At 35.2% G+C, this 12,910-nt stretch overlaps 2 protein-coding genes across 4 annotated transcripts; one reads left to right on the plus strand and one right to left on the minus strand.

The window, feature by feature from the left end:
• The first annotated feature begins 395 nt into the window (after positions 1-395).
• LOC101260785 (ras-related protein RABA4a-like) lies at positions 396-2,676 on the plus strand. Its single transcript, NM_001366512.1, has 2 exons — positions 396-804; positions 2,030-2,676. Exons 1-2 carry the CDS (start codon positions 572-574, stop codon positions 2,469-2,471), a joined length of 675 nt encoding a protein of 224 aa, NP_001353441.1. The 5' UTR covers positions 396-571; the 3' UTR covers positions 2,472-2,676.
• A 548-nt stretch (positions 2,677-3,224) lies between these two features.
• On the minus strand, positions 3,225-11,559 carry LOC101259902 (uncharacterized). Of its 3 annotated transcripts, none has more exons than XR_011212283.1 (15): positions 11,303-11,559; positions 10,629-10,717; positions 9,565-9,631; positions 9,334-9,449; positions 8,527-8,593; positions 8,368-8,416; positions 8,173-8,258; positions 7,782-8,047; positions 7,627-7,682; positions 7,160-7,245; positions 6,534-6,626; positions 5,320-5,644; positions 4,293-5,239; positions 3,960-4,194; positions 3,225-3,707 (listed from the first exon to the last, which is right to left on the minus strand). XR_011212283.1 is itself a non-coding variant. In XM_019211033.3 (15 exons), exons 1-15 carry the CDS (start codon positions 11,495-11,497, stop codon positions 3,460-3,462), a joined length of 2,631 nt encoding a protein of 876 aa, XP_019066578.1. In that variant the 5' UTR covers positions 11,498-11,559; the 3' UTR covers positions 3,225-3,459. The 3 variants fall into 3 exon arrangements, 2 of the variants coding, with proteins under 2 accessions (XP_019066578.1, XP_004250107.1); XM_019211033.3 differs by having other exon boundaries at positions 4,581-5,233; XM_004250059.5 differs by having other exon boundaries at positions 4,581-5,239.
• Between the last annotated feature and the right edge of the window lie 1,351 nt (positions 11,560-12,910).

A 12,910-nucleotide genomic window follows, 5' to 3' on the forward strand; every position in this document is an offset into this window, starting at 1 on the left:
AATATTTGGAGTTTTTATTAGAGTTTTGATTAAATTCGAATCACGTATTGCAGGACCTATTCGAAAATAGTACTCTCAAAAAAAAATTATACCCAAAATTCAAATTCGAACATCTAATCAAGAGTGAAACACTCCCACACATAAATCACCGCGTACCAATGATCCCTAAGTCTTATACTTAATAAATGATAATAATTGTGATCCCTTAGTCTATACTTCAAATGATAATAATTGGAGATTTTTTTGTTCATACAAGTACAAAGTGACAGCAAGAGCTTAGTTTTTATTTTTTAATTTGATATTCAATATATATATTATTAAAGTTCGACGAAATTTAAGTTTATATTAAAAAATAAAATCGCTTATATAAAATGATATGATCTCAATATTTAATTAACTATGAAAAAGTATTTATCGATCCGCGACCAAGTGTGACAGCAAGAGCCTAGTTAAGACACAGCCAACATATTTTCCCCTTTTGCTCTCTCTATTTGCTAGTCTCTGCTTACTTTTCTTCTTCCATTTTCTGCTAATTTTTACACAGAAAATTTTCTTTGAAAAGAAAAAGAAAATGGCAAGTGGGGGTGGGTATGGTGATGCAAGTCAGAAAATAGACTATGTTTTTAAGGTTGTTTTGATAGGTGATTCAGCTGTGGGAAAATCTCAAATACTAGCTCGTTTTGCAAGAAATGAGTTTAGTCTTGATTCTAAAGCTACAATTGGTGTTGAATTCCAGACAAGAACACTTGTTATTCAGCATAAGTCTGTTAAAGCTCAGATCTGGGATACTGCTGGCCAAGAAAGGTAAATGGGGTTTTGTTTTTTTTTGCTAAAGATTGAACCTTTTTTTAGTTTTGATTGTTTTGATGTAAGTGTTGTTAAAGTTTACAACTTTTTGATGTTGGAAATGATTGAGGAAATGGGTGTTTAAAGAAGAAAGTTGGGATGGTTTTTGCTTAAAAAAATTTGATCTTTTTAGTTTTCTTGTTTTGCTGTAAGTATTGTTGAAGTTTACAACTTTTTGATGTTGGAAATGAATTGAGGAGATGGGTGATGAAAGAAAAAAAGTTGTGATGGTTCTTTGCTAAAAAAAGTTGAACCTTTTTAGTTTTGTTGCAAGTGTTGTTAAAGTTTACAACTTTTTGATGATTAGAGATGTATGAGAAGATGGGTGTTAAAGAAAAGAAGTTGTTTTGATCTACAAATATTAGTGTCATATAAAGTGCAAGAAAGGGAATACATTTCTTTTTCACTTGTAATGGTTCTTTTTAGTTCTCTAGTTTTGAAGCATTGTTAAAGTCACAACTTTTGATCTGCAGAAATTAGTGCATTAAATTGAGAAGTAATGAATTGTAGTTGTATAATGCTGTTTTCTTCACTTTGATCTGCCTTTTCTTGTTCTTTTGCTTTGTGTTTGAAGCTGCTGATATCATATAAGATATTTAGTGATGTGTTTTGCATATTAGCAAAACTGTGTAGTGAACTATGTATTTGCTGTGAATTTTCGTTGAATCATCCGAGGAAAAGCTTGATATTGGTGTATTCGTAAGTTTGAAGTCATATACATGTTGCTCAGAGATTCAGAATTGTTTATCTTACTGTAGGACTGCATGAATTTTCCCCTCCATACTAAAGGATTTACACCACTATGAGTTTCGATATTCACCATCGTTGTCGCTTTCAACCAAACAATGAAACAGTCTTGTATTAGAGGAGAAATTAGTGATGTCTATCACTGTTACATTACTTAAGCTGAAATAGAGGTTCCAAGCAGTTCCTGTTAAATATTTTTGTCTTTCGATAAACGAGTGCATTGGAGCACGGTTTTGAACTTGATTTGGCAAGTTTGCACTTAAATACCTAACTTTTTGCTATCGTTGGGTCTGAACCGATGATGTGCTCTAACCAACACGGGCAGCAATTCTTTGCTCCTTGGTTTGCCTAAGACATTCCAAAAATCCCATTTAGATCCGAGTCTTAACAGCTTATATGTCACTCAATCATTGGTTTGGTTTGTTGTCATGAACAGATATAGAGCTGTCACGAGTGCGTACTACAGGGGAGCTGTCGGAGCTCTGTTGGTTTACGACATAACAAAACGTCAGACCTTTGATCACATCCCACGCTGGCTTGAAGAATTACGTGCACATGCTGACAAGAACATCGTTATTATGCTGATCGGAAACAAAACCGATCTTGAAGATCAACGAGCTGTTCCCACCGAGGATGCTAAAGAATTTGCACAAAAAGAAGGATTGTTCTTCTTAGAGACATCTGCAATGGAGGCCACAAACATCGAGGACGCCTTCTTAACTGTTTTGACAGAGATCTTCAACATTGTGAACAAGAAGAATCTCGCCGCTGGTGATGATCAAGCAAATGGTAATCCTGCTTCATTAACTGGGAAGAAAATTCTTGTACCTGGTCCTGCACAAGTTATCCCAGAAAAGAAGGCATGCTGTAGTTCTTAAGATATTGGAATTTTTCTCAGTAGCCAGAAAAAAAAGAAGAGGATTTTGAGATATTGGGATTTGGAGTTTTCTTTTTCATTCTTTGGGTGTTGTTAGATTTCAAAATTCATCTCATAGTGATATTCTTGAAAGTCTTTTTGTTTATATATGTATGATGTTATTTTTGTACTGTTTTAATGAAAGGAAATAGTTATATGGTTTGCACTAAAGAGAGTTGCAGCTGAATTCATGAATCTTTTTACTGATAATATTATATCTACTGATTTTATTTGACTCGAAAATCTATCGGAAACAATCTCTCTATGTCATAAAGTGATAGTGGCAAAGGTTACGTACACACCATTCTCACTGGTATTTTTTATAGCAAAGTGTTTACATACATCTATATAGTAACTTTTTAAATGTAAGGGATTGGTTTCGAACTAGAAAGTTCTCAAATAAAAATACCGCTAGACATTCTGTTTATTTATATAATTTCGTCTTTTAGAAAAAAATAGAGGACAGAATATACAAGATCTCTGGTGTACCTAACAGAGAATCTATATACAGCAATGACAAAAAGGACAGCAAAGACTTTAGATCCATACATGTGAAAGATTGTCCATAAAGGTGTATTTATAAAGAGATGAAAGTTGATTGCATCAGTGGGACCAATATGTTCCCAATATCAAAAGATCAAACAAAATACTCGGTATAATCTCACAAAGTGAGATCTGAGGAAGATCGAGCAAACGCAAACATCAAATAGAAAGGTTGTTTCTGAAACACACTCCGCAAAAAGCGGAAATGAAATTTAGGCTCAATGGTCACAACTATGGTGTACTTGAATAATTCAACATGATAAAAATCTAAATTACACTAAGAATTATCATTGTAGATATATTGAATAAACTTGAGTAATCTACAAAGAAGCAAGTACTAAATTCACTATCATGTTACACCTATAACAACCTCCAAAATTGTTTTAGTGTTATAATAGGAGTGTTTCTCATGGTTGTTTTGTGTTTTTTGTAACTTCATCTTCCACTGCTTCAACTATTTCATCTGCCTTGTTAGTTGATGGCTTGATTTCTGGTGAGGACGCTTTTGTTTCCTCCTCCACACCCATTGACATCCTTTCAAGAAGTTCTTGGCAATCGAGAGCAGTGACCATTACTGAGATATTAGCCCTGCCTCTCCAGCATCCTATGGCGATAGTTGATGGATCCGCTTGAGCCTCTGACAGCGTCTTATTTTCTGCAAGAAACGATCAACCAAAACTAAATAGAAGCAAAGCAACGAGCACTCTTTCTAGGAAATGTGGAGGCGTTTGGCCAGTATTTGGATGAAGTTCAAAAAAGAGAACTTGAAATTGAAGTTCATTGAGAGCATTTGGAAGTTAATGTTTGGACATGAAAAAAGTTCGATATTTTTGCACAAAAACTAAGATTTCACTTGAAATGCTGAAATTTAGTATTTGTGAGATCATGGACAAACACTAGAACTAACCTTTGTTCAGAACTACCACACAACAACCCATCAACAGCTGTGAGGCCTTTTCACCAAATTCAGCATCCACAAAATCACCCAATTTAATGCTCTTGTACTGCAGAAGATGCTTGAAGTCTGTAGGAGATGCGTATAATATTTGTTTTGTTATATGTGGCAGCATCAATGGCAATCCTTCAGACGATATGCGGAATATACATGGTGCAGATGCACCATCTTTTGATGTTTGGCGCTCCTGCAATGTGGATAGAACCAAAGCAAAAAAGTCAGCTAAATGGTGCAATAGGCAGGAGGATACGAGAAAAGAAAGACCCTGCCTCTATCTTTTCGCACCTTATCTTACTTCATCTTTTTAAGAAGAAAATAAAAACACGAGGTGGGTGGGGGTTGCCACTTCTGCTATTTCGCCTATCCCAACTAGTCCTGGACTGAGGCATAGTTACTGTCGGTGCAATTTTTACTATTATGAAACAAGCTATACGAAGAGAAGTTACGTGCCGAATTTGACAAAAAAAATCTAAAGTGTCAAATATGATAAAATACCCATGCAGAGAAGTTATGTGTCAAATTGGAGAAAACTCGCACGAAGAGATATGAAGTGTCAAATTCAGATAGACTTACAAACATCTTGAGCCCAACTGAAGCTATTTTAAGCTGCTGACCAGCTAGAAAATTGAGATGCAAAACTTCCTTCACAGACTTTGACACATAATAAATTCTCTTGACATGGTTCATATCACTATTCCTGGTAATCAAATGTCCTTCGAATAGAAAGGATTCCTTGATACCGTAGAAATCCTTTATCTTACTCACAACGGCCTCCTCCTTGTAAAATATAACCGGATCAACCCCTCTCCACTTGCCTTGCATTTGTAACTTTCTTTTCCCTCTCCCAGTCTCGGGCTCAGCTCTTGTATCAGTTGAAGGTTGAGTTTCCTCTTTCTCGGTTTTCTCCAATATTTCACTGGGCTCAGTATCCAATGCAGTTTCATCTGTTCCATTGCCAGCCCCATCCATAGTCACATCTTCGCTAACAACGGAATCTACTGGCTTAACATCCTCGGTATCTTCATCTTCTTTGACCTTAGTTGTTACACTTTCATCTTGAATATCAGCATCATCCATAGTCACTTCTTGGGTACCAACAGAATCCACTGGCTTAACATCCTCTACATTCACGTCTTCTTTGACCTTAGTAGTTAAACTTTCCGCTTGAATAACATCACTGGATTTTGGCTTCCCTCGCGAAGACACAGGTTTCTTCTGCTGAAAGGCTGCAGCTGCAGAAACAATCAAATGTCAAATGATTCAATTTTCTGAGTAATGTACTAATTAACAGACAGTAAAACTTTAAACTCACCCGGCAAAGGAGAGAGCTTTTGAAATACGGAAACAAAGAAGGCTCCACTATTCTGATCATGCGGCACTATCCTCATACAACGTTCCAGAGGTAGAGTTGAAACTTCTTTATCCGAGATCGTAGCTGCAGTTGCTGGATCTTCCAACACCTCAATGCCATTAGCATTATTTCCATTATCAGACAATTGGTCTCTAGTTGCATCATCATTCTTCTCAGATACATCCAGATAGGTTTTGCCAGAGGGGAACATTCCTGGAACAATTGCATTTCTACGACCCTCAGGAACATCTTTATAAGAAGTCCACCACGCTCCTTTATCTCGAACCTGTGCATACAGATGAGCAAAAAACAATCAAATCATGCAGTATAAATCAACGGATCTTGTCTAGAACAACTGAAATTGAAATGTTTTAAGAACGTAATTTAATCTTTGTTATGCTCCTGGTCACACTATTAAAAGATCGATAGAGCTTATAAATACAGACAAGATCATTGAAAAGTTGTCGAGACAACTAAATGTTGTGATCACCTCCAAGCATTCCTGGAATCAGTACAACATCATAGTGCAGAATTCTCATTGTCTCTATCTGTTTGACACTCTTTCCTTTTTGTCCTTCCAAAAGATTGACATAATTCTATATTCAAAAACTAATTCCGTAATTTTTACACGCACTGTCACATTGACATGGCCTGTTCTAGGGTCCACTGGAAAATAGCTTGGTACTAGGAACACTTCTGGTATTTTATGTATTATAAGACTGTCATCAGTCTTTTGTATTTTTCTTAAACACCATGTTCAGTCAAACACCACCAAGCAAATTGGGATGGCAGGACTATGTAACTTTATATTCCACCCATAGAAGAAAAAAATAACACAGAGCTGTGTGAAACACACACAAAATATTCTTATGTTCTTAAAAATAATTTCACAAGATATCAAAGTTCCTGAGGTCATATTGATTTACTCCCCAAATTTACTCACCAGATATAGACTATTATTTGAGACTGATAGCATCATGAACTATATAAACAACAAAATCCCACAATCACGTGACATAAGAAACTGAAAAAAGAGATCATTTTGTGGATATACATCAAACACCACTATATCTCCTTTCGCACATAATGGATTATAATGGACATGGCCCCCTGGTCCGCGACATAACATGGGGAAAAAAAAAGATGAAGGTTAAGGATGAACTTTTTTACCACACCTTCCATTTTTTAAGACCTGGTCTGCGAATAAGTTGTGGAACCTCACTAGACACGTCAACAAGTTCAACGGACTCCCCACATCTCCGTAAGATCTGCAACATCAAAAGACAATTTGGTTGGAGGCACAACAAGTCTTAAAGTGCTTGCGAAATTAGAAGACAACACACATACATAATTACATATATGAGTGTGTGCATGTATGTAATGTATGTCTAAGTTCTGTTTCTCAGGAAAAATTATACTGATTAATAATCAGCCATGCATAGTGTCACATGAAGCAAGAAAACATGCTGCAATGGTTGCAATACTTGGTACAAAATATTCAATTACCATGTTAAGAAGCTTTGCTGTAGTTTTTTAATCATGTTAGAAATTTGTGTGTCAGTAGAAAATGTGGAGAACTACTAGTAAACCTTAATTATTGAATATTGGATTGAGAAGTGCCTCAATGGAGTGACATCAAACAGGATTATAGAACATACTCTCACTGGCTTGGAATTGCGGCATAGTTGTTGAATAAAAGAGTAATATAAGCAAGGGAATGTTGATTGATATGCCAGCAATTTTATCCTTCAAAAAAAACAAGGGAAGAATAAATATGCCAGCATTTTTTTAAATGAGTTACCTCAGCAACCACGGCCTCATTCTCTATGGGATTCATTGAGCAAGTCGAATAAACCATCCTTCCACCTACTTTAAGCAAAGACAATCCTGCAATATATGTTTTAAAACAATCATGTATCTACAGAAGGCAACTCAGAATGGTAAAAAGATCGCATAGCATTGTATAAGGCTTATATACAGAAATTATAATTATGCCTCAGTCCCAAACAAATTAGGATCAGTCGGTTATACGAAACCTCACTGACCATGTTACTCCATTAAATTCATGTCAGGCCAACATTATACAAAATAAAGGTAAATAGTGGCGAGTATTAGAAGTAATAAAAATAAAAGTGCTAGAAGTAAGACAAAAACGAATAATTGATAAAGTAGTTACTTAGAACTAAGAAAAACAAGAAGAAATTGAAAAATGCAGTGACGTAAAATTGTCTCTGAATGAGAGAGAGAGAGAGAGAGAGAGCAAGGAACCTCGCATTGCTATCTGAATCTGTAGCCCATGGAGACCGTTACCATTTCCAGCATTCCTGTATGATGCAAATACAGGAGGGAGAAGGTAGACATCAGAAACCATCATATGCACTAAAATGAGAGTGATACTGACTACAATAGTATGTAATAACTACCATTTCCTCCATATATCAGGAGCCTTGCGCAGAGTGCCATCGCCACTGCATGGAACATCACACAAGACACGATCAAATTGAAGTTGATTAATATCCAATTCCCTCACTGTTGGCGTCTCAGAACCATTTGCAAAATTTCTATCTAAACGACAGCTCGGGAAGTGCTGCGCTTCATGGTTTGTGACGATCAAGTTGGCAGTAGACATCCTCTTTGTTTGGTGAATAAGAAGGTTACACCTTTGGACATCAACATCATTTGCTATGACCTATATAAAGAGTTATTCCAAAAAGAACCAAGACGATGTCACAAAAGTGCAGACAGTTCACATGAAAACAAAGAAGCTGCATAGACATCCATGACGTGAAGAGAGAGATAAGGAAGGAAGAAAACCATTCCACTAGGTAATGTCCCTGGTTCAGCTAAGTGGTGTATCATCTCAAGCAACTGAAATGTTTTCGAACCGGGAGCGGCGCACACTGCATGATTATAGTCAAGATACAGAAAGCTTTCAGAATAAGTATGTGAAAATAGCCTAATTATAAGATATATGCAATTGTAATTTAGAATCCATAGAAAATAACTTACTGTCAAGAGCAAAATGATCAGGACGTACATCCAGGAACAGGGGAGGAACCTAAATCAAGCAGACACGGGATGAAGTCAATAAAAGGAGAACCATCAAACAAACCAGTGATGGTAAAGTCCAACAGGGAACATAGAGAGACGAAGGTCAACTTGACAAACCATGCTAACAGCCTCCTGTCTCGTAATGTTTCCAATTTCATTTTGTAGCTTCAAGAACTCATGGAACCTGAAAATTTATAAAAATAATCTCAAATTATTTAAGAAACAACCAGAAGTTGTCTTCAATTATAGGTCCAGTCGTTTTTTTATCAGAAACAATAAGGTCAGTATGCACTATGCAGTTCAAACATAAAAGCAAAATGTGCAAGCTTTATTAATTTCAATGTGGTTCTTCTTCAACTATATCTATGAAATAATAAGCAAAATTAATCTTGATGGCAACCTAAGATGCCATAGGTGCTGTGAACAATGAGTTATGAAAATTCCGTACTCCATCCATCCTAATTTCTTTGAGCTACTTTCTGTTTAAGTCCATCCCAAAATATTGACCTCTTCATTTTATTTTATTTTATAACCGAAAAATCTCAGAGGGCCAACGGAGCCCCATACGTAAATCAGTGGATGATGAGAACACCCCTCTTTCTGAAACAGGGTTCAAACCTGTGAGCTCATGAAAAACTACATGGCAGAACAGCAGTAAATAAGTAACTTGGTTGAAGAATAAACAGTACAGAAACTTCGATGACTAAGCGGAACAATGAGTATTTTCAGATCCATTTAGCAAGACAACGAAGTGTATGGAAGTAGAGAGCTAAGCACCAATTTTAGCAGTTAGCACTTCACAATAATCATTTTGAGAAAGCCATGAGCTACTCTGTCACATACCTATAAATGATCTTTCACTACACAATAGTTAATCGAGTCTACAGAAAGTTAAAACACAGTTACAGAAAGTGCATTACTAACCTCTCAAGTATTTGGTTTTTCCTCAACTGATTACGTGAAAAATTAGATTGCCAAGCAAGATTCTCTGGATACCAAGGTAATGGTTTTATTCCCTCGATCTCACTCCCATCTACACCCTGAATCATACTTGAAATATAGAAACAGTAAGGCATTGAATGATAATACTCTAAATACTGCATATGTAAAGCAGAAAGCCATAAATGAAAGGAAAACATAATTCAGTTGATCAACCTCTGCCTGAAGAGATTTCATAAAATCATTCTCCAACTTGGTCCGAATATCCACATAGCATTGGGCACTGCAATATTAACAAAATGGGAAGTTCAATATAATTTAATTCTATCAGAAATAGCTTTCTTCTTAGAGTTATAATATCTTCTGATAGAGTTAGGCTACAACAAACAAGTTTACTTAGTCTTTACATACTACTTGGAACTTGAAGCAGGAGGATTTGCTACATCTAACCCTTTATTTTAAATCAATGTGTTATATTTTTAGATTCAAAAGAAGAACCTCACAACGTATTCAGAAAAGATGACATTAGATTATTACGGGTACATGCTAATAGCAGCACATAACCCTTCTGAACAAGGTGCACTTGTCATGCAAGCGTGATAAGAGGAACAATTACACCCACTGCCAAATTTATATTATATTGCTAAAAGCCACTGTACCATCAGAAGCACAGGAATTGAAGCTTCACAGATTGTGCAATTGGAGATTGCAAAAACTTTGCATATGAAAGAGAAATGCTCAAAGTTCAAAACTTTATCAACATTTTTCTCACAATTTTTGTAACATTTAGCATACTTAGCTTCTCTTCGAACAAAAAACACAACAATCCAATCGTGTTCAAATCCAGTCAATTATAAAGCCATAAAGACAAACAAAAGGAAATAACAAACATTCATTAAGCTATACTTCAACTATAGTCAATCATGCTCAAATCCAATCAATTCTAAAGCCATAAAGACAAACAAAAGGAAATAATATTCATTGAGCTATACTTCAACTATAGTCCTTACATTACCATCTAGATAGCAAAAGCAAATTAAGCTAGTGTTTTGCTCTAGACTCCGGAAATATTAAAAATTTATTCTTCATATATTTCAAGTTCCCAAAGACTTCCACTCACAAATCTTCACGTAAATTACATGTTCAAACACAACTTCAAATTCCAAAAACCACAACTTCAACAAATCAAATATTCAAGTTTCAACTTCAAAATATACGACCAGACGGGAGCTACGATTCAAATGGGGCAAATTAAAACTCAAAACAGGATAAACATAAACCTGGAGTTGATCCTGAAAGCAGCCGGCAATGGAGTTCTAAGAAACCCAATAAAAGTATCCCATTCTTCAGTTGGCAATATTCCTTGCTCCTACAAACAAAAAATTACTCAAACCTCATCACTCAACTAAACATATAAGCAAACAACCACATCCCAAAGAGCTCAAAAGACATTCTTTTTTCAAAATCACTCAAACCCCATCATTCAACTAAACGCATATATACACATCCAAAATAGCCCAAAAGACATCCTTTTTTCAAAATTACTCAAACCCCATCACTCAACTAAACATATAAGCAAATACACACACCTCAAATAGCCCAAAAGAAAAATTCTTTTTTGCAAAATTACTCAAACCCCATTACTTAACTAAACATATAAGCAAACAACCACATCCCAAAGAGCTCAAAAGACATTCTTTTTTCAAAATCACTCAAACCCCATCATTCAACTAAACGCATATATACACATCCAAAATAGCCCAAAAGACATCCTTTTTTCAAAATTACTCAAACCCCATCACTCAACTAAACATATAAGCAAATACACACACCTCAAATAGCCCAAAAGAAAAATTCTTTTTTGCAAAATTACTCAAACCCCATTACTTAACTAAACATATAAGCAAATACCCACATCCCAAATACCAAAAAAGACAACTTTTTTTATTTTTACCTTATAATAATCATCAAATGCAAGATTTTGGGTGGCAAAAGGTTCCCAATGGCGATGTTCTTTGTTGCCATCATTAGTAGTAGTAACACTGTCTTGTTTCTCCCCTGAATCATCATGTTTGCTACGTTTCCATACATTTTCTCTGCTCTGTCGAAAGTGTTTTCTTTGAGTTCGAGATCTTCCTCTGCCACCCATTTTTCTTCTTTCTTCCTCTTCTTCTTCAGGCTGCTGCAAATTCGAAGAGAAAGAGGGAAACTGGAGATGTTTTTGGCAGAACTGAAGAAAACTTGGGCTGCTAAAATTACTGGGCTTTTAGCCCACTTGTTTTGGACTCTCAGTCCAATGTGTATTTGGGCCCAAAAAAAAGTCTTAAGCCGCTTAGGCAAACATGTGATATGTATTGTTAAGTAAAAATTTCACAAATTTCATAGTGTTAACAAGAGTTTAACATATCTTTACTTTTTCTCAAATTATAAACATTTTGAATACATCACTCGACGTACTGATACATTGTGTTTCGATATATTATCTTTGTTAATACAAGACTTATCCAGATATATTGTATCCCGGTATATTATCTTTATTGATACAGAACTTACTTGTCCCAATGCACGACTCAAATTTCCAATACATTATCGGTGTTGATATAAGACACACATGTCTTGATACATTGCGTTCTGATACATCGCATTAGAGTGATGTATCTGGGAATGGGAGAGAGAAAGGGGGGAAATAGAGATTTTTGAAATTTTTTTAAATGGTGAGAATTTTTAGAGAATATGGTAGAACAAGTCGTGTATTTACGTGACTATTTTTAATACTACATTATAGTTTGAAAGAATTACAATTTGTCCTTGCACTTAGAGTATTGCATCTGTTTTCTCTATCCTCTCTATATATCTATATCTCCGCTTCTCTCTCTCCATGTCCCTTCTCTTTCTCGTCTCCGCTTCTCTCTCTGCCTGCCCCTTCTCTTTCTCGTCTCCGCTTCTCTCTCTGCCTACCCCTTCTCTTTCTCGTCTCCTCTCTCTCAATACAAATGTTAACAATCAATTATACAAATACAAATTAATAGTGTCAACGATTCAGATCCTTTTCAATGATACAAAATACAAGTGCATATGTATTCGCTAATACAAATGATAACAATCAATTATACAAATACAAATGTTAAACTAGATACAACATTGATACAAATTGTATTTGTTAATACAATTGTATTTATTGATATGTATACATATACGAATTATATATATATATATAATTATTCAGCAAATAATAAATACAATTCGTCTCTCTACTCTCTTTGTTGTCTCTCTCGCTCGACTCCCTCCTCGGCCTTTCATTTTCTTTCCTTTTAACGTGTAATTACAGGTCATAATTAGGCAAATTATAGCTATTTTATCTAAATATATTTCTAGCATTTACTAAAAAAAAATTCAAAAAAAAAACTCTTTTATAATACATATACATTAAAACTAGTCTTTTAGAACATTACACTTTTGCTTCTAATTATTGGTCCAAATGACTCTAAATTTAGTATTCAAATCTTGTAAAATTCAATAGCAATAATTTTTGATTAGATTCAACTTAAATATTCATAAATCA

Source organism: Solanum lycopersicum, chromosome 11 (genome assembly GCF_036512215.1).
Source record: "Solanum lycopersicum chromosome 11, SLM_r2.1".
Lineage (NCBI taxonomy): Eukaryota > Viridiplantae > Streptophyta > Magnoliopsida > Solanales > Solanaceae > Solanum > Solanum lycopersicum.